Source organism: Candoia aspera, chromosome 3, assembly GCF_035149785.1.
Source record: "Candoia aspera isolate rCanAsp1 chromosome 3, rCanAsp1.hap2, whole genome shotgun sequence".
NCBI lineage: Eukaryota > Metazoa > Chordata > Lepidosauria > Squamata > Boidae > Candoia > Candoia aspera.
The window spans coordinates 124521457-124543908 of record NC_086155.1 but is presented as its reverse complement, the minus strand read 5'-3'; the positions used below and the strand labels follow the sequence as shown (position 1 = coordinate 124543908).

Here is a 22452-nt window from a genome sequence, read left to right as displayed (position 1 = left end):
ATTGAGAAGTGCAGGAGCATTTTGGCTGAGCAAATTTTAAAAACCCTTAAATAATTATAAATATAATTAAAGAAGCTCAGCTTGAAAAGTCCTGACTCAAGAAGATCTCCACTACTTTTCTAAAAGTGAAAGAGTGGGACCTGAGTACAACTGCAGGGAGTTCTCAGAAGCTATAATTCACTGACCTAAGTGAAAATGTAGTACGTCAGTTATACCTCAGTGGAATATAGAAACACAGCCCCAGTAAGTTAGAAACAATGAATTATAAATTAATGTGTTATGTACAGCCAGCCAATCATGGCTTGTTAAACAAAATGGAATGTGTAAACCTGATCCCTTTCTCTTCAAGTGCGACTGCTTATAGCTGAAACAGATAGTTGGTTGCTAGTCATATTTTAGAGAAAGTGATAAATGAAGACTCCGGAAGATTTTTCATACATCTACTTTTGATTTTCCATTTTCACAGAATGCATTCAGTGCATTCTGAGGATTTTCAGTTAATGATTCTGAGCATTAAATAGCTTCATCACAACAGCTGCTCCCAAATCTCAGAAATAAGCTAAATCCGAGGGCTACCAGAGCTGGACTACAGAAATTCAGGTGGCTACTGGATGGAAGAAAAAACTGTGTTGAGCTCTTTGCTGCTTCATAGAAGTCATCTTGATTTTTGCAGCCCAGATCTTACACCTTTCTTTGGTCTGTCAAACTTATGTAATAGTTTAAAATGCTACTGCTATATCATGACAGACAAAAATAAATGTATGAGTTGACCCTTTCCCATGTATCCTTCTCCCAAACTTTCTTGAGAATACAATCAGTGACAGACTGGATAGCTCAAAAAAGGCAGTATTTTTTTTTTAAAAAACCATTTCTTACTACTAAGGACATACATATGAATAGAGCTCTATACAGAATTTGATTTTATATTGTGTTATGACTGCAATCAAACTGGAAACTAAAATGAAATGCTTTAGGTGTGGGATATACAGTATTCTTAGGAGGAAATCAGTGCAAATAAAGCCATCAACCATCCTGTGACAGAAGGTCAGGAACAGTCCTCTTCCCCCTTCACATGTAGTAAGAGGATAAAAGTTGTAAACACTCTTCAGGAAACATATAATGGAGAGGAAGATGTATGCTCATTCCTTCATCCTAGGAAGATGGCCTAATATGGCATGAAAAACAATACAGTGCAAACCATTTCATTACACACAGGCAAGCCACAGACAAATATTTCCCATCTCAGTATTTGAAATTACTCAGTAATAGGAGCCAGAAATTAGTGGCTTTCTAGACATTGCTCAATGGCAATTGCCAACATCTTTCATTATTGGCCATGCTCACTGGGGCTGCAAGTGTGTTGTTCAGCAACATCTGGAAAACTCCAACTTTCTCAGCCTGACACAGAACATTCAGTTTGAAAGAAAAGCCTGCACTTTTGAGATACCTGTTTTTATAATATAGTTAATAATTCCCAATATTGAACTAAAGACTGCCAGTACCAGTATCAGCAAAGCAAAACAGATATCCTAGGGGGTTTAGTGGCATGATCCTTAAACTCAACAGACTCTATTTTAAAGGTGTTTTGGGAAAATCATACTGCTTATAATCTCAGATGGGCTTCATTTCTAGCATGAGATGGAAGAACCACAAGCTCAGTGAGTCCAAGGAACACCACCAAAAATTAGCTTAATAAACCAGAAATAAATTATTTTTCTCTCTTCCCTTTGCAGTTCATCAAAATTAAATGTGTGTGTGTGTGTGTGTTTTATCATACAGCATAGCAGTTCAGTGTTCATGCTGCTTTTTCTTGCTGGGAAATCCTTGTGAGGTCCAGCAGCCAGATGTGTAGACTCTTTAGCCGTGACAAGTCATGTTGCCCAGGGTGCACCAGTTGGGCTGAGAGAGAGTGACTGGCCCAAGGTCACCCAGCCGGCTTTCATGCCTAAGGCAGGACTAAAACTCACAAACTCCTGGTTTCTAGCCCAGCACCTTAACCACTAGACCAAACTGGCTCAATCAAATGTGTAAAAGTACAACTCCAATGTTTCTTGTGTGTCAAGAAACCATTATTGCTAGCTTCAGAACAAGCAAGTATCTTAAACTATTATTTGGTATTCACTCAGGTATCAGCAAGAAAAGCGACTTATCTGGATCAAAAGTCTTCATATAACCACTTACAAAGCCAATGCACAACTGTGTATGAAGTCACTTTTAGCTGACATGTCATGAGCATTTAGATACTTAAAATTTTCAGAGCTGAAGGAAATTTAATAATACCACTATCTATTAGGCTTATAAAAATGCTTGACATTAGTGTTCCCTTACTATTTCAGTTTAAACAGTTTAAACAACTAGCTTTAGCATCCCAGAGGGAACTCTCACACTCATTACTATATGATATCCATCCACCCACCGACAAATACCACCTTACTCAAATTCCTTTTCACACAATAGTACAGCAATCTCTTTTAAATCAGTTAACATTATTTTATGGCTTGGTTAGGGACCATTAAAGGCCAATCACCAAGCTGTGTATAGAAGCTCATCTGTTCAGGAAACTGGAAGAGGAGATTTGCGGATAACTAAAAAAATACAACAGCATCATTAGGGAAAAAAAGCAAACATGGCACACAGAAAAATGTGCAAAGTTGCCTTTCTAAATTACAAGGTATCTGGCATAAACAAAGCAGCACTAGCAGTTAACCCAGTAGTACTTTCTATTGCAGGACAGACAACTTGGGGAATTTCAGCTGTTTTGGATTACAGTTACTGCACCCCATTGCCATTGGCTATGCTGATGGAAGCTAAAGTCCTAAACATCAAATTGTCTACCTGTCTCCTCTGATTGGCAGTAGCTATCTATGATCTTAGACAAAGGACCTCTAATTGAGCTCCTTTAAGTTGGGACACCAGGAAGTAAACCTGAGACCTTGGCAGTGGAGAAAAGCTAGGTATGCTTGTGGAAACAACCCATCATGCTAGTGCCCCAAGCTGCCTCCTAGTTACCTAGTGGCAATCAAAATAGTCACACTACTGAGGTCAAAAGAGATAACATACAATTTCAGAAAAGAAACTATTACAGAGAGCTTCAGAGGATACAGTTTATCGGCACCCATGACAGACTGGATTCAGGTATCAGCATGGGATGGAAACCACACTGGTCACTTTTATGGATGACCTGGGGTGGGACTTGGATGATGTAAGGACCATTAAAGGATCTCTCAGCAACCTTCAATAGTGTCAACCACACTACTTTCTGGAGCACTTGGGATGGTTGGGAATTGGAGGCACTATTTTGGGGTAGTTCCATTCCTACCTGAGTAGGTGAGTCCAATTGGTGTGGGAGGAAGGGAGAGGTCAACCCCCTGGGCAGTTCATTATGGGTGCCCTAGTGATCTGTTTTCTCTTCAATCCTGATTTATGTCTATATGAAATTGTTAGAAGTCATCCTCCAGTTCAAAACGTGATATCATCAATATGCAAATGATGCCCAGCTATATATCTACACCCCAAACCAAGCGAGGGTTGCAATAGGTCCTGACCCAGTGACTAGAAGCTATCAGAACCTGGACAGGGAAAAACAGGCTTGGACCCAACCCAAGCAAGAAAGAATGATAATTAATTAAAAAGTCTACTGACTCTGCAACAATACCAACATTGACTCTTGATGTGGTTGTCAGGCTTCCTTGGAGAGAGCAGATATGCCACTTGGATGTCCTTCTGGGCTCACAATTCTTGCTGGAAGAGCAAGTGGACACTGTGACTATGAAAGCCTCTGCCTGATTCTGGGTGGTTGACCAGTTGGTCTTACCTTGATCTGGATGCAGTCACTCCTGCCTTTGTTATCTCATTGTCATGAATAAGGATGGCGAGCAGGGGGCTCCCATCCAGACTGTTAAGCGCATGCGTAGCACTGAGGAATTGGGCAGCCATTCAAAGAGACACAGATCGGGACCGCCTTAGCCTTTGGGGTTTATATGTCTGGGTTTTTCCCACGCTTCTTCAGTTTGTTAGGATTCCTGTTATGTACAAGCAATAAAACATTAGAGACCAGTTCCTTGTCTCAGCGTGTTTCCTGGCTGTTAGGACACTCATAATAGGATTACTGTAATTTGCTGCCTATAAAACTTTATAAAGCTTGGGCCTGGATGTCTAAGAAATTGCCTTTCCAGGTAGATTCTGCCTGCCCGGTCTGGTTGACCAGGGAGTGCTTATCAGGGTTTTATCCTTTCATGAGATGAAATGGACCCTCAGGCAGGCACTCTGTAGTTGTTCCCTTCCTTTAGAATAACTTGCCACAAGACACAAGGATGGGCCCTGTTCCCATGGCTTGCCAGAAACTTATAAAAATTTGTTCTGGAAGTACTCTGGGGATTGATCAATGTGGAGTTATCAATACCAGAATATATAATACTGTATTATTTATGTTGATATTATACTGTTTTATTCATTTCAGAAGTTATACATCTTCAAGAGTCTTAGTTGACTGAAGTGATAAATAAATCATATAAATAACCTAATAAATAAATACAATTTAGGACTTGGGAACATATGGTCCAAGAAACAATCATGTCATCATCAGGATGAAGATGCTGGCCCTATCCTGACATCATTGCTAAATTCCTTTCCCCTCAGAGAGTGAAGCAGAGTCCATCACATGACAAGCTGCAGCAGAAACATTCAGCTCTGACACACACATTCTCCAAACACCTAAATCTTATGGCAGAATTTTAAGATATAAAATGTAAACCACTTCGGCAGGTTACATCTATCTTTGGCATCCATTTTCACTTGAACTTCAAGAAAAACAACTTGCATCAAGTTAAAATGGTAGACCGGATTTCCTCCCACGTTGAAAATAAATGGCTATAGAGGTTGAACTAGTTCTATTCCTACTAAAAGTTATTTTGTTTTTTCTTTTAGGATATCACATTCTGGTTTGAATAAAAATCCATACTTACCTGCACTCTGTTATAACCATCCCACATAGTCTAAAAACAGCCAGTGTTTTGTTTCAAGAGCCTAACTTAGTACTAAAAGATGGCAAAATGAAAATAAAGAATGAGACAATAAATTGCCAATTCCTTCCTTGGTTTGGAAGCAAGAAATCTTATTTCTTAAAAAAACTTAACATTTTTGTGGTTGCATGATGACAATATTCTCTTTTCTTAGTGAAAAGAAAAACTCCAGTGACTTTTCCACTGGATTAAGAAACACAAGCAATATACAAACCATTACTTTCTCAAAGACAGAGAGTAGTACAATTTGCCTGTATAGGTCTCTTGAACAGAAAGCCATACCTCCAACAACTTTTAAGTGTAAGGCAGACACAAGCAATACTTAAAGTTATGTAAGTTATATATAATGTTATATCATTTCTTCAAAATGTAGTGTTCCAGAATTCCAGTCATTACCTTCAAGTTGACTAATCTCTCCATTCTGTTCCTTTTTCATCTGAATATCATCACAATAGTCAATGAGTTAGTGGGAGAAGGGTTAACTCAATATGCCAACGTCTTCATAGCTGCCCTAGAATACTTTTTTAACTCTTACCCTCTGAAGCCTCCTTTATTTGAGATTCATTGATGATGCTTTCATCATCACCTGTACCCATGGAAATGAGTCCCACTATGACTTCAACAACTTCCACCCTACGATCAACCTCAGCCTAGACCAATCTACAGAACAAGTCTACTTCCTTGATGTCACCATAAAACTACACAATGGACACATAAATACTACATTATACAGGAAACATACCAATTGCCATGTATGCCTATATGCTTCCAGATTCCACCCAGAACATACCACCAACTCCATCAACTATAGCCAGGTTCTATGCTAGAACCACATTTGTTCTGACTCACTTGACAGAGATGCTCAACTGATGGAATTAAACCAGGCATTCAGGAGACTGAATTTCTCACCCAGTAAGATCAATAGACAAATCAATAGAGCCAGAGTAATTCCCCGAGAGGACTATTAAAAGACAGACCACAGAAACAGACTAACAGAACACCACTGGTTGCCATTTACAATTCATAGTTCAAACTACTCAATATTATGCATTATTAATAAGCTATAGCCCATACTAGACAATGACACTGCACCTTCACAGGCACTGGGTGGTAAGCCCATAATTCCATACAGACAACCACCCAACCAGAAACAAATTCCCACAAGCAATAAGAAACAATAGGGCAATGATTCTAATGCAGGAATCAGATTCTGCAACAAATGCAGGTATCTACTTCACCCTACATCTACACCTACAGTGCTATCATAGGCTCCAACAAGTACACACACAAGATTAGAGGCGCCTTCACATGCCCTTTCTTCCAATGTGATATAAGCCATCATCTGCCAGCAATGCCCCTCTGGATTCTATCCAGAACAAACAGAACAAATTTTGCACAAAAGAATTAATGGGCACAGGTGTGATATTAGGGCTCAAAACAACAGCAAAGTAATATTAGAGCATTTTAACCTCCCAGGGCACTTAAAGCGCAGACCTCAAAATGGTGGTTTTGGAAGAATGGGATTTTAACAGCACCACTGAGTGAGAAATTGTTGAACTCACATACATCAAAAAGTTTATAGCAATCTCAGAAGGTCTCAACAAACACAATAGGCTTTTAACCCATTACAATTGTTAATTGATAAGATACTTGTAATTTGTCTCACGTGGATACTGCATCTGTATAACCAATCTATCTCCCCCTCCCCATGCCTTACCCCTTTTTAAATACTACATGACTCTAGCCACTCTACACATCTGATGAAGTGAGCTGCAGTTCACAAAATCTAATGCCTTTTAATAAAATTTGTTAGCTGGAAAGGTGCTGTGAGACTCTTGATTTTTTGCCACCATAGACTAACATGGCTTTCATCCTACAAGGTTAACTCCTTAAGGTTTTTTTTTGCCTTGGTATTTCAGCAAGGGGGGATTATAGGCAGGTCTCGATTAGTGCTGATAATGAATCCCATTAAATAGTTCTTTATTCAAATTTGCACTATTTAAAGTGCTATTTGGTTCCAGCTTGACAGAAATAGGCAATGAAAATTTTTAAACATAAAATTTTATATGTTTATTAATGAAAGATTACAGTAAAGATTAAAAGAATATACTTACAACTTGAATTTATTTTTAACCAAGTCACAGAGTACAAAACAAAGCAAAACAGAATCTAAATATCATTCCTATCTACCTTCTAGATCAGCGCTTCCCAAACTTTTTCCTCCATTACCCAAAACTGCTCATCATGAAGTCCTTATTACCCAATGTGGGTAAAACACTTTAAGTCTGTGATGGCAAACCTTTTGGGCTCAGCATGTCAAAAATTCAGAAAATGCCTAATTTGACTCTGCTGGCATGACACACATCCCCCACCAAACAAAAGAGAAACAATTCTTTACATATTCATTTATTTTTTAAAAAATATATTGTTATTGCCCCTTCACTCAAAGATGCCCCTTCGTACCCCTTCATGCCAAGGAACGCCCCTTCTTGCCCCTTTGCGCAAATTGCAAGCAGCTTCTGCAGGAGCAATAACAATAATTAGTAGTAGTAATAGAGTAGTATTGCCCCTACCGCAAAGCCGGCTCCTGAAGAAGCCGCCTGCAAATTGCAAGCAGCTTCTGCAGGAACCAGATTCATGCAAGAGGGAGCAAGAAGATGGCAAGCTAAGCTGGGGCGGCAGAGGGGAGGGCAGCAGGGGGCTCGGAGGTGGCGAGGGCGGCTGCGGCTGGGACAGGGCTGGGGCAGCTGCGGCTGCCCGGGGCATGGCAAGCAATCTCAGAGCCACACGGTTCTGGGGCTGCTTGCCGCCCCGTAAGGCAGGGTGCAGGGTAGCCAAAAGGGCAGAGATGTGGCGGGGGAGATAGGTGGGTGGGGGGAGTTGCAGTGCCTTTTGTCTGTTCAGTTTCTTTGGTAACTCAAACAGGGAGAATAGTTGTTGTCGGGTGTTGGTGAATGCTGGCGTGTCACCCAAAATGTCGTGGTGTGTCACCTTTGACACATGTGTCATAAGTTTGCCATCACTGCTTTAAGTCAATTTAATGGGTTTGTGTGTCGTTACCCAAAGAAAAACCACTTTTACCCAATTTGGGGTAATTTATCCAGGTTTGGGAAGCACTGTTCTAGATAGATAGATCCCATAAATATTTAAAATAAATAAATCAAGTGAACAAAGAACAAGCTAGAGGATAAACCCATATCCAAAACGTCCCTGCTGTCTCTGGTATTCTGCTGTAGTTCTTCAAAATGAGCCTCTTCTTTTTTGAGCTTTCCTTGAACGGAACCTTCCTTTTCTCCAATTTGTTCAAACGACAATTAGCGTCTAAAACTGCAACAGCAACGGTGCATGTGCTAGCCTCAACTGCGTGTGCACTAGCCTCAGATTAACTGAATTTAACTCACATTAAATGTGATCCGGTATCAATTTATAATTTGCACTAAATCCATATCACGCTGTTCAAAGTGACACTAATCATGACCTACCTATATATCTGCAAATCTTAAGTTTCTTCGTGCATGCCAATGTTTCAATGGTCTCTTTCTGGTTACAGTTCTGAAGAAATAATGGCATAGAGACTGTATGTAAAATCGCCTATCAGCTTACGGAACCACCAGTTGCAAATGGACCAAGTTTTTCTGAAGGTAGTGGGCTCCCTTGCACATTTCCCCCCCTACAGTTTACAGATGCTGAAAAAGTTAACTCTCATGAAGACTTTCCAAGCTAAAATGTAAAATTAGGTACAGGTAGTCCTCAACTTATGACCACAATTGGGACTGGAATTTCTATCGCTAAATGAGGCAGTTGTTAAGTGAGTCACACCCAATTTTATGAACTTTTTGTTGTGGTCATTAAGCAAATCACCAGTCATTAAGCGAATCACATGGTCATTAAGCGAATCCAGCTTCCCCCATTGATTTTGCTTGTTGGAAACCAGCTGTGAAGATTTTATTTATTTATTTATTTATCTAATTTATCCCCGCCCATCTCCTCCCGTCAGAGGCCTCTGGGCGGTTGCAAAAGGCGATCACGTGACCCTGGGATGCTGCAACCATCGTAAATTCATGCTGGTTGCCAAGCACCTGAATTTTGATCATGTGACTATGGGGACACTGTGATGGTGATAAGTGCAATGATCTGTCATAGGTCACTTCTTTCAGCACTGTCATAACTTTGAACAGTCACTAAATGAATGGTCATAGTTTAAAGACTACCTGTATTAGGAATATGTGCTTGAGATTTCAGGTGCCAAAAAATAGGAAAAGTAACTTTGCAGGAAAGATTGAGGGGAAGGGCTCAATAGCATGCAAATGGTATGTGTAAGTTTTATTAAGTCCTGCTTTCATTATTATGGGGCTACCCTTGAAGAGTATCCAGAAGCTTCAGCAGGTCCAGAATGCGGCCGCGTGGGCTATTTTTGGTACCCCTAGAAGGACACATATAACATCTTTGCTTCGCAAGCTGCACTGGATACCAGTTTGCTTCCGGGTCCAATTCAAGGTGCTGGTTATCACCTTTAAAGCCCTACATGGCATGGGACCAGGTTACCTGAGGGACCGCCTCTTCCCCGTATCATCAGCCTGGCCCACCCGCTCAAGCAGAGAGGGCACGCTGCGGACCCCGTCTGCAAGCGAATTCCATCTGGCAGGGTCCAGGAGGCAGGGCTTCTCTGCAGTGGCGTCCGCCCTTTGGAACATCTTGCCCCCAGAGGTGAGATTAGCCCCATCGCTCCTAGCCTTCCAGAGGGAATTGAAGACCTGGCTCTGCCATCAGGCTTAGGGCAGGGAGCAGAATAGTCATACTTGGGGTTGGCTAGTGCCTTGAAGTGCCCCTCCTACACAATGACTGAATGAGACCATAGCCATCGGGATTTTATTATATTTGGTAGTTTTTAAAATTGTTTTAGTCTATATTTTATTATATATTGTTTTATGTTGTAAACCGCCCAGAGTCCCTCCATTCGGAGGAGATGGGCAGTGACAAATCTGATAGATAAATAAATAAATTATGGATTTCTGTGGAACAATGAGAAGGGCATGAGAGAACTTAGGTAGGAAACTGCAGCTCTAGGATTTAAATGTGATATATTGAGTATGCTGAAGCTAGAAAATTCTCCTATCCTTAGCTTAGTAGATAGTCAGTTCCCATGCTTTTTTCCTGTATCCATGGGATAGAAAAATACACACAAACACACTAATACAAGGTAGGAGCATTAAGCATGCATTCTCCCTTGAGTTAATAAAAATAAAGGTGGGACAAAAATCTAATGATAAATAAATACACACCATTTTTAGTCTCCTTTCCATTAAAAGCAATCCCAAAGAAGGGTACAAAACCAACCAACAAATAAAACCATATCAAATTACAAAAATTAAAACCATAAGGACAGAAATACATTAAACGACATAACAGCATGACTTTAGTCATAAGCCTGCAGTGCAACAGATCTTCAATGATATCAAAACCTAATTCAATTCTGTACCATTCATAACTGGGCAGGGTGGAAATTCACTAACTGACATACTAGCATTGAAAATGCTCTTCCTGGAAAAGGCAGTATTTTCAACAGGACATCCCACTTGATCATAATTGTCATGCAGCTTCTCAAGGGAAAAGGGCATCCAGCAATAATCCAGTTCCCAAGCCATGCAGGATCCTATATACTACTAAAACTCTTGTATCTGCAACCTTTAACTGGTTGAAACATGTATCATGGGCCAACAATTTTTGAACCAATGTACTTCAGATGGGTTAATTTACAGAATGCATCCAAAATCCAGGACCCATGACTCCCACGGAATAGAAATTTGGCAGATTTTATAAAACATTTTATGACATAAAATTATCATAGAACATTTTATGACATAATACAAAATGTCATAAAACATTTTCTGTGGCCAATTCCTGATGTCTGACTGTGCTATACAGTTCAACATGGGCTATTTTCAAGCCAGATACATCTCTGAATGTCTCCCTGATTTTTTAAGAACTTTTCCACTGAAGGCAGTACATTAGAATGTTGAAGGCACTGAGGAATCTGGTAAGGAAATATCTCTGAAACAATGACCCAACAGGTCACAGGTTGTCTAGTTTTATTTAACAATACAAATCAGTTTAACTCAGCAGCATGCAGGCAGGTAGTGCAACTTGTTCAAAATGTGTTCAGTATAACATGTTCAGTGGTGTGCTGGTAAATGTTTAAGAACTGGCTCTGCCAGCTCCATTGCTGCTGCCACATCACACCATTAGCTGTGGAACAACTTATGGCTCAGCTCCACACTCAACCGGCTTGCAAAATTCCAGAAAATTTAACAATTGGCTCTTGCAAGCTAGCTCCTGCACACCACTGAATGTGTTTGTGGTCATTTGCCCCCTTTAACACCAGCACAGAATTCTGCACCAGCTGCAGTTTCCAGACCACCTTCAAAAGTAGCCTCACAGAGAACACATTGTAATAGTCCAGTCTTCCAGTTTATGAATCACAATAGCCAGGTTGTCACTGTCCAGAAACAGCAGGAAGTAAGAAACAACACTCCTAACTACGGCGCTTACTTGATTCTCCATTGAAAACTATGGAACCAGGAGCATCACATGACTATGCAACTGCTCCACTGGAGGGAGGGCAACTTTTATCTGGAGTATGCAATTTTTCTTAATTCTCTGAGATGGAAACTGCCTCTATATAGTGCTTCTGCCTTAGCGGGAGTCAGTCTCAGCTTCCTGATCCTCCTCCAGCCCTCTACTGCATATAACCTCTAATCAGCCTCTCCTGATTCAAATGGTACAAAGAATTATGATGCTTCATTCCAAAACTCCGGATGACCACCCCAACTACTTCATATGTATTTTATTTTAGAGTGGGGCTAGATAAGGGTCAGTTCAAGGTGGCAAGAATAGCCTTCTATGACTGATCTGTAGGTAACTTGAAATATGAGCCTCATGACACAGCAAACTCAGCAGTCTCAATTAAATCAAATGATTGCCATTTAAGAATGGAAGGGAGGCCAGAGCTTCAACTTCATAGCTGCTTCTCTGGCATGGTGCCCAGACAGCATGTTGGAAAGATATGGATGTGTCAAAAACTGTCTTCCTTGAACTGTGGTTGTTGGAGAAAAATGGTTGCCCTGGGCCTCATGCAAAGATAAGCAGAGCCAGTATTGCATGATATATGAAAGCACTAACAAGGGAATATTGGATAATCAGGAGCCTTAAAGTGCAGCTACTACTCAGTCAGACACAACCTTCCTCTTACTCCATTTTGGAGAGGTACAGCTAGACAGACCCACTTATCTGTGTCTGGACATATCTTAAAGTTTGAGAGCATGTAATGGATAGTCTCACAAAATGGAGGGACTTCCTATTTACAAAATAGTTGTCATAGGATGGATGGTCACTTACAAACACTCATTTACCAGAAAGTAAGTTGGTGAAGTAGCCCATTGCCCTCTCTTGCTCCTCCAGGAAGCCTTCTTCCATCCCATCCTTGTCTTCTTTGTAGACAGACAGGCACCCTTTCAAAGCAAGCACTGATTCACAGCCACTGGATATTTTAATTTTTTATGCATGCCTATGTGAGGCCCAGAGGCATGTTTAAAAAATTAATGATGATGATGCTAGAGATTGGTGCTCTGGTTTACATAAAATCAACCTATCCTTGAAACAGAACTTTGGCTCAGTCCAAAAAAAGCTCATTTTATTTGATTATGTGGGAGTACAGATATCCCACATACTGGATTAATGTTATGGACATTTCCAATGAAGGAGAGGGGAGCCCTTTCCTTCATCAGCAATGTCCATAACATCTAATACTACTTGACGACTTTGCAGCATGATTCAGTAAGGAGTTGCTTTTCGTGCTTCGCTTCAAGCAGCCAAAATGTTTTGGAGGAGCCATGCCTCTGGAGTCATCACTGCATAATCTCTGGTGACTGTTAACAACAGCAGCAGTCATTCTGTACAGTATTCAGGTCTCAGGCTATTTATTGCTTCAATGGAAAGGAACATCAGAAATAAATAGCTGGAGTAAATATTCTATTTGGCTAAACCCAGACAACAATCTGGAACAACTGAAGTTTCTGACGCTTTTCAAAAACAACCACACATACAACATGCAACACACTTCCAGCTAAACAACTGGTCCAGCATTCAAAGTTAAAGGAGTGCACACAATGTCATGAAGCTGTACAAAAGGGGTGGAGCTTGTGTGGTGTTGGTACAACACTCCTTCAGTCGTGTGCCACCCTGCACCCTCCTGGGCCACTGGCAATGTGTTCCAAAATACCCCAGGCTGAAGCACAGTTGGTGGTTTTGCAGTTAATGCCTATCACACTGAATACCAACAAGCCAGATGGATCCTAGCCTGGTACAGCCTCTGCTTGTGGTGTTCACCATCACCAAGCAGAGGCTGCATCGGGGGGGAGGGGGGGAGAGAGAGATAATAGATTTTCACTGAGTAACTCTTGAAGATAAGTAACAAATCCAATGTTGAAAAAAAATTCATTTTCATTTTTCTTGTTTAACTTCAACTGCACAATTCTCATTCCAGTTGCCCTGGGACTGAACTGTTCTTTTAATTAGCACGCAAATACTTGCCTGGACAAGCTGGTTTCTTCCTATTTGTTTATCTCAATTAGCTAATTATTTTTCAATTATTTCTCTTATTTCTCAACTAGGCACCCAATACCTACTAGATAGTTAACTACGTAGGTAACTTTTGCTAATATGTAACCTTCCCTTGATGGTACCTAAATGGGGAGGGGGGGGAGAGGTTGAAGGACTATAAAATTTGCTCAACCAAGGCAACCCTTTTGTGAGCAGTGTGCCTTGGCAAACCTTCTTCACTGCTATTTTCACTCACCACAGCTGATTGAGGGAGGATATCTCCAATGTAAATTCCTGGACTTAATTAATAGATTTTTATTAATTTTAATCTTTCTGGCATCTTCTGCTGTCCATTCCTTCTTCAGCATCCAACCTGTGGTTACTTTAGCCAGCAATACCAGTTTTACATGACATTTTAAGAGCTTCATCAGAGCGGTATGATGGAAAATCTGGCTTTATTTTTCTCTTCACAGTGAATACCGTAACAAAACATCCTGTATTCTTAGTCCTAGCTCACGTTGCAAAATATTCAGTTCTTCCAAAGTACTGGACTCCACAGGTTAGGGTTGTACCTATTGTACCTGGAAGAGGACACATTTCCTTTCTAAAGTTAACCTTCCCACTTGAGACAGGAGCTTGGCCAGAACACACTGCTGTGTGAATCATCTAGGGAAGAGTATCTTCCAGGCAAGAATGGAAATAGGAGAAATCCCATATGAACTACAAATAAGAGAGAGACACCAAAAGGGCCTGAAAAACAAGCTAAGAGCAGCCAAAAAATATCAGAGATAGCTGAAGGCAAGAAAATCCACTTGCATCCATAAATAAGGCCTTGACCCGGACCATATTCTACAGGTGTGGGACAGAATGTTTTCCTAACTCTGGAGAAAAGAGGAATTTGCATTAGAAAATCTCTCTCCCAGGAAGCTATAGAGAATTCCATTCATTTCAAAACTGAGAATAGCAACATTGTCCCATTCATAGCAGAAAATATTATTATAATACATTTCAGGGCAGGGGGTGAGCAGATAATAAAACATGGGCTTAGCAATGGCAGCAAGAACTTTCCTCATTAGTTGCAACCTGGGATTTTAGCATCCAGAAGTCATCTGGAAAGAATGTTACACGACGGTACAGAACATTCTCAGCTATTACTGTGGAAATGGGGATAGCAATGCCCAGGAAGCATGCTCCCGATTGCCACAAGAGTGGCGGCAGTGAGGAAAATGGCAAATAAATAAGAATGATCTGGCTTTCCCCTTCCCCCTTCTAACTGGGGTTTCTCATCCCCAGTATTTCCACCGCTTGAGAATTCAGCAGACACAGCTGCTCCTTTAAGGAAGCGAGGTGTAATTCCAGGAAGTGTTTGTTTTTCTGTTGTCTGGTATAATGGGGATTATAGTTGCCTTCCCAAAGGAGGCTTTATAGAAGGACACAAATATTATTTCAGTATCTAATGAATTCTCAAGGGAGAACATAAAAAGCAACCAAATGTCATTCTACTGTATTCCACCTTTTCTCTCACCGATGAACAGGCTTCAGACAAAATTACGATTACCTTCTAAAGTGCTGAACAGTGAATTGACCCTGGTATAAGCAAGGAATATGGCTTCAAAATTATTAAAGGAAATATAGTAGATATCTGTGCAACAGGGAAATATTCTCAGCAGAGAGCCATTAGCCGATGTAACTGCTAACACATCATCTGCAGGTTACATTTTTCCTTCTTTAATGCTAGAACAGTCCTTCACCACCTGATCACTTTCAATTTTCCATCTAGACTTCTTCTGGTAATGCCAAAAGAGCTGAATGCCACAAAAACATGGACTGATTATATCCCAGTTGGAAAGCCTCATATTTCTTTGAATCACCATATTCCCATTGCTTTGGACCAGTAATAAACAACAAAAGGCTCAGGATCCCCAAAAGCTCTGTATCTGTCCCCACCTTACAACCTAGCTGAACTGTATCTGGACAGAATTTTGAGAGGAGCATTACTGACATCACATCATTTGCAAGCTATCCATTAACAGCTAGGAGCTAAAGCAAAATGCTCTCAACTTAGAGAAAAGCTGTTGTAAAAAAAGAAAAAAGTGAAGTGATAGCTCAGGATGCTGAAGCCTCAATACCTCTCCTTGTAATTTATTGCACTGGTTTTAGAACAGCTATAGCCATCTTTAGGTATGATAATGGTAAGGCATAAAGCCACCTTTAAGACACCATAATAAGATATTCAATTACCTTACTAAGAAATAATAGATTTTATTAACTGTACCAGTCCTGGCTCCAGCCAAGAATACTTCATTCTGCCAAAGACCCTCTGAAAAGATTTAGAGAAAGATAATGTTAAGGGTTTTGCGCAATCTTGAGGAGCAACAAGTTGACTCCTCTAAAAGTTTGTTTGTGGCTGTGTACTTTATGGGAGCCCACTCAGTGTGGTTTGTAATCACAGTTTATGACTTACCATAGTACATAAATCAACTAATCACTGTTTACCAAACAACCTATAATTAAGCAATGTGTGAATCCAGCCAATATGTCTAGCTTGTTCTCCATGATAGCATGGAGGTAATATTTTCCAGAAAAACTTCCAGGGGAAATAAGCAATCTGTGTTTTGATGGCAGTAATTTGCTGTTTTCTATGGTAGCTGTTCTTCTTTTACAAAGAGGAAAACATATCTCATTGAAAAAATTATTGAGTCCTCCCTTCTTGGCCCAGTGGAGAGTCAAGCTGTCCAATATTTTGAGGGGATAGACAAGGCTTTAATAGGTAAATTGCACAGCTATCTCATGGCTAGTGGATTGTGTAAGGAAATGGTGTTGGAGATCCAGATCCAATATCATAGATTCTTCAGGACCTTATGACCATAAGCAGGCAGTAGAATATAGATGACAAATTAAGGATTTACTCTGGTATCTCTTCTTTGTTATCATTCCATCTGTTCTTTGTCAGAGAGACTGTTCATCTGAGGTCACTCCTCCTATCTTTTTTCCCTGGCATGCATGCTTGGAGCACGTGTACTTTGATTCTTCTCCTGGTAGGATATAGCTAGTTAGGTGCTAGGCTTTTCCTAAATCTATAATATATTGGCTGTAAATAAATCTTTCTCTTATAAATATAAAACCTGCTTCACTAATCATTGCTTAGGTCAGATTCCTGCTTTCAGGAATACTCAAAGACACAGACAGAAAGCTTCAACCTACAGCACAAGTCAGGGTGATTCTGATATTTTGTGCCTCAAATCTACTTTCCTCTTTCATAATAAGATCAATTTCAGAACAGGAGATGAGCAGAAAGGGAGAAAGTCTAATTTGCTGTGGCAAGTTACCATACAATGAGTGACTACATGGAAGCACCACATGCACCTTAGAATTGCTAAATGAAGTGATTGTATTTAAGATGATTTTTCTAGTAATTATTTATGCCATGCCGTAACTTATTTCCAAACCAGATATCTATTAGATGTCCTGAACTACCACACCATTATTCCAACTTGGTCACTACAATTCTACACCAAAAGGAATCTGAATGAGGCAGACACAACTCTACACATCTACAGTAAATGCAGACTCAGAAAAAAAATGAAAGTGAACTGAAATTGCAGAGGTAGCATTTAAACAGAACAGCTGGAGCACATTAAACACTGCCTCTCTCTTGCTTTGTCCCAGAGCTTGAAAAACTTGCCATTTAGCCAGGAAACAGTTCTATACTATATCATACAATACAGAATTTTGAAATATCAGAAACAAACTACAAAAGATGACATGGAATGCATGTGGTGCTTGTTCAAAAACCCAGTTTTGCTGGCTCTTCTATGTCTGCTGTGCGAATATAGTTCATACAAAATCCCTATGTTTATTCCATAAGACTATGAGGCAGGCACAAATCCCACACTCAGGACACCCCAGGATTCAGAACTAGCCTTGGAATCTGTGAAGCTGAAGGCAGCTTTTAAGCATATAATGGATTCAAATTATCCTCCATTATTGTGTCATTTTGCACACATGGTTTCATCTTTTATATAACATATCAGATCAAAAGAATGTGATTTTAACCCATTTATATCTGTTCGTCTTTCTTTCTACTAAATCTATTGATAGGTTATTTTAAAAAATCATCAAGATTAAATAAGCATTGGGGTTTTCTTTTTTAAGAAGTTAAATACTGTGGTTGCATGCCACAGTAAACCCCAAACTAGCCAATAATGGAATGATCCCCTGCTGAGAGGAACCAAGGCAGCTATGTGCAGACCCATTATGATGTCATGGGAAATGTGTCATCTTCCAGGTGTCTGTATCCAGGATGTAGCAGAGAGGTTACTGAGACTACTCAAACCTACCAATGACAATTCTTTCTTTTTGATTCATATGGGTAGAAATCACAGGGCCAGCAGAAAGCTCGAAAAAACTAGGTGGTTTTAAGCAGGAAGATAAAAAAACGTGGAAGAGAGGTAGGGTTTTTTCTTTAAACAATCCTTCCAGTTAAGGATCATGAACAAAAGAGAAAACAAAATCTTGGAAGTCAGCAACTAGCTACATAGATAGTGTTATCCAGATGGGCTTGGGTTCTATGACAAACTATGTTGCCTTCATGAAGGTCTCCTGGGAAGAAATGAGCTACAACGTACGAAGACAAGGAAGGAAGTATTGGCAGGCGCCTTGCCAGTCTCATCAGGAGGGCATTAAACGAGAAGAAATAGAGGAAGATGGCAAAATCCCATATCCAAATTTATAGCCAAGGACTGAAAAGGAGAACACAAAGGGAGAAGCAGGCCAAAGTGTGGATTTAAGAGTTTTGCAGGGAACTATAACAACAAGGCCAGTTAGTGGTGCTACTCAAAACCTCAGATGTTTCTACACCAACACACAGAGTATAGGAAATGAAACTCAAGGAAACAGATACATTATAGGCATCACTGAAATTTGGTGGGATGATACTTAGCATTGTAAATATAAATTCAAAAATCAGAGCATGGAAATCCTGTTGGTAGTGTCTGAGTATGAATACAATGAGAGAAAAGTGGTATCATACGATAGGAGTTTATTACAGACTGCCTGGGTGGGCAGAAAATATGGATGAAAGCTTCTCTGTAAGGTGATTGGTCTTTCAAAGAGGCATGCAATTAGCCTGGAAACTCTGCCAAGACCGAGAGGTCCAACAAATTCTTGTTGATTTCATTTGTCAGAAGGTAGAGAAAGAACAAGGGGGTCTGCAGTTGGGGACCTAATCCTCACCAACAGCAATGACTGGTTGAGGTAGTGAAGGTACCCTGCAGGAAAGTCATTGTGTTGAACTTATGACATCCAGAGGAGGAGCGACTGAGAAGAATCAGAGCTGCACATCAGATTTCAAGAGTTGATTTTGATGAACTCAAAGGTAGGCTGGATCCAATGGCGTGAAATCTTGAAGGAGTAAAAGGTCCAGGAAGAAATGGTAATCCTATGAAACAAACAAATCCCACAAGAAGGAAAATGGGAGAAACTAGAGGCCAGCACAGATACATGCTGAGATCTCTAAAATGTTGAAGAGAAAAAGGGTCATACATGGGAAATGGAAGGAGGAGCACATAACCAAAGAAGAATACAAGATTGTCTCCAGAAATGGTAGGAACTATCAGAAAGGCTCCAGCTCAGAATCTGCAGAGACTTGGGGGAAATATGAAAAACAACAAAAAAGGGTTATATTGGTTTGTTAGAATCAAAAGGAACACCAAAAAGGGTGTAGGCCCACTACAAGGAGAAATAGTGAACTGGATATAAGTGATGGTGAGAAAACAAAAAAACTTCTATTTTGCATCTGTCTTCTTTCAGAAAGGTTGCTCATTGTTATGCCACTGGGGGAAGGAGGGAATTGCAGCTTCAGGCAGACACGGAGAAGGGAAGAAAGAACAGCCAGTTTAAACAAATTCATGTCTTTTAAGGCCAGATCAACTACACCCTAGACTACTGAAGGATCTAGCAGAAGTGACTGCAGAACCACTCTCAGTCCTCTTTGAGAGCTCCTGGAGGACTGGTGAAGGAAGGAGGAGGATCCAGGAAACTACAAACCTGTCAGCTTGATGTCTATATTAGGCAATGTTCTTGAATAGATTAGTAAAACAGCAAGTTTGTGAGCACTTGGATAGGCATGCTACAATTAACAGATGCCAGCATGGATTTGTTGCAAACAAAGCATGCCAGGCTAAGCATATCTCCTTCTCAGATATAGTTACTGGGCTAGTGGATCAGAGGACTGCCAGAGAATCAGCTTAGCAGAACCTCAGCAAACCCTTCACCTTAATAAAATGGTAAAATACGGACTAGATGATGCTACTGCTAGATGGACTCACAATTGACTGAATGACTGTACTCAAAGAGTGCTCATTAATAGCCCCATTTCAGCTTCAAGGGAAATAATGAGCAGAGTGGTACAGGGCTTTGTCCTGGATCCAGTATGTGTAACAATTTTATCAATGACTTGATTGAGGGAACTGAGGGAATGCTTGTAAAGTTTGCAAATGACACAAAACTGCAAGGGGTGGCTAATATTTTAGATGAAAGAGAAGAGTAAAAAAGATCTAGACAGACTTGAGCAATGGGCTGAAATGAATAGGATGGACATTCGGAAGTGCTTCAATTTGGTCACACCACGGTTTCTGATACAGGTTATTATCCTCACATTAATTAGACCAACAGAATTCCTCATTTGGGTGGAATGAATTAATGCTAATGTGTTAATTCACAGAATCCTATTACATAGTTCTGATCCGTACTTCCTGATAAATGGGTGGGGCAAAGTGAGTTGTCAATGCTCTGTTGAAAATTCTGTTGGTGAAGTTAAACTAATCACTGCAGGGAGAGACCATCAGTGTGAATGTACCAGAGGGATTTATTTTTAGAATGTGATAAATTCTGTACGATTCTGGATTAAGAGGAAAGAAAAGGATATGCAACAGCCACCCACACCCTCTGTCAACCATTCACAAAACACTTGTGACCCCAGGTATAGCCTCTGCATTGTGTTGTAAGGTGGGTAGCCAAGGTGGCATCGTGTGGGTTCAACCTACTGATAAACAATCCTTGTTTTTATTCAGCGTAAGCAACTCCTCGGCTCAGACTTCAGCAACAGGCTGAACAGGCAAAGCCCTTTGTCCCATCTCGTCCCTCTCCGAAGCAAGGAGCGCCAACCGCAAATAGATTCTACTCCAAACATTTCTGAGAATTCTACTTAACTCCGTTGAAGCAACTTCTGAGCGGCCCGAGTCCTACGGCGGCAAATGATGGATGTGCGAACAGACGAAGAAAGGAAACCACAGCCCTGCCTTGAACTTTACAAGCTGCCATCCCGGATCACCGCGTTGCAAGAGGGGGGTGAACTCCACTCGCTGTTCCTAGCGGAGCGTCTGCAATTGCTCCAGCCACTAAAAAGCGGCGGCTGGAGTTGCGCCTGGCCGCCCGCCCCACGCACGCGGCCGCACGCGCAACTATCGCTCCCCTGACATCCAGGGACGTGTAGTTCTCCCCGCCGCAGCAAAGCGGACTTACCGTCACTGCCGTACTGCTTGCCATTGTTTGCGCCCATCCTGGAGGCTTCATGCTCTCGTCCTCCTCCTTCTCCCAATAGTCACCATGTCGAAGCTCCGGAAAAAGGTTTGGGTCGGGCAGAAAGAGACAAAGGGAGTGGGGAAAGACGCAAAAAAGGCCACCAATGAGGAGGGGGACTTCTTTATCCTCTGAGATGCTCCTTTTCTGTTAGATTTCCCCCTCCTTACAAAGGAAACTGAAGCAGACTTGACGAGCCAAAGCAGCTGAGCCTGCCAAAGAACGATGGAAGCAACAAGGGACGGTAGCTCCGGTGATAATCCACGGGGAAGCTGATGTAGCCCAAGGCGGAAAGCAATAGAAGGCGAGGCGCGCTCGTTTCTGCGAAGCTGGCTGAGGAATGGCAACGTTCCTGACCGGCGCTCCAAGTTCGTCCTGGTCTCTTTCTTCCCACCTCCCCCTGGTGGCGAATAATCTCGTCTGAAAGTTACCAGATTTGCTCTCTCCAAACACACGCGCTCAAGTCCTGCGCATCGGACTTTTGTCACCGGGAGGCGCCTCCTCCCCGTGTCCGTCAGTCGTTAAGGCAGAGCGAGAGAGAGCAGACAAGGCTGCTGCAGTTAGAGACAAAGGACGCTCGTGCAGATTTCGCAGACTCCCAAGTTTCCCTTTATTAGCAAAGTGATCCATTCCAAGGGATGTTTCCAATCTCCCTCTCCCCTCCTCTTCCCCAAGTGAGGTTTTTCAAGGAGGATTAAGAGCATTTATTAAGAGCTTGGCTGAGCAATTTGGTGAATTTATCCATGCACTTTTCTGCACAACCCTTCTAACTTGGAAGCCATGCACCCTAAGTCTGGATGCAAAAGCTTCTGCACGTGCCTAGTGCACCCTCTTACTTTGCAGCCACTGCGAATGAGCTCTGGCATTTTTAAACTGACTAATATTTCCTTATTTCAAATCAACATTTAAGCAAGCATTAATTGTATGCCAGTTGCCTGGGTCAAATTTGAAACCTTGTATTTACTGGGGAATGTCTTAACAAACTTAAGTAAATATGCCCAGGATCAGGCTACAAAGCTGCAATTTCAGACACAGAAAACCTAATGCGGTCTTTGGGGGGTCTGACCGAGGGAGCTTCCTTCTGAGTAAGCAGTGATGCTGCGTGGCAGCAGCAAGATCCCCGTTGCTCTGTGTTCTTTAAATTGTCTGACGTGGAGCCCTGTGAATTCGAGACTACCCCCACAAGAAGAGCTGGAAGAGCCTTCAGAATAGAGGGGTTTTGCAAGTCCTGTGAATGCTGTTCCCTATACTT

The 22452-nt window shown here is 41.2% G+C and overlaps 1 protein-coding gene across 1 annotated transcript in view; it reads right to left on the bottom strand.

Annotated features, from left to right (window-relative positions):
* FBXL7 (F-box and leucine rich repeat protein 7) overlaps positions 1–21572 on the bottom strand; it is a 148289-nt gene extending 126717 nt beyond the window's left edge. Inside the window, exon 1 of the mRNA XM_063298758.1 lies at positions 21144–21572. Coding sequence (XP_063154828.1) covers positions 21144–21180 — 37 coding nt within the window. The 5' untranslated portion in view covers positions 21181–21572. The remainder of the gene's footprint in view (positions 1–21143) is intronic.
* Between the last annotated feature and the right edge of the window lie 880 nt (positions 21573–22452).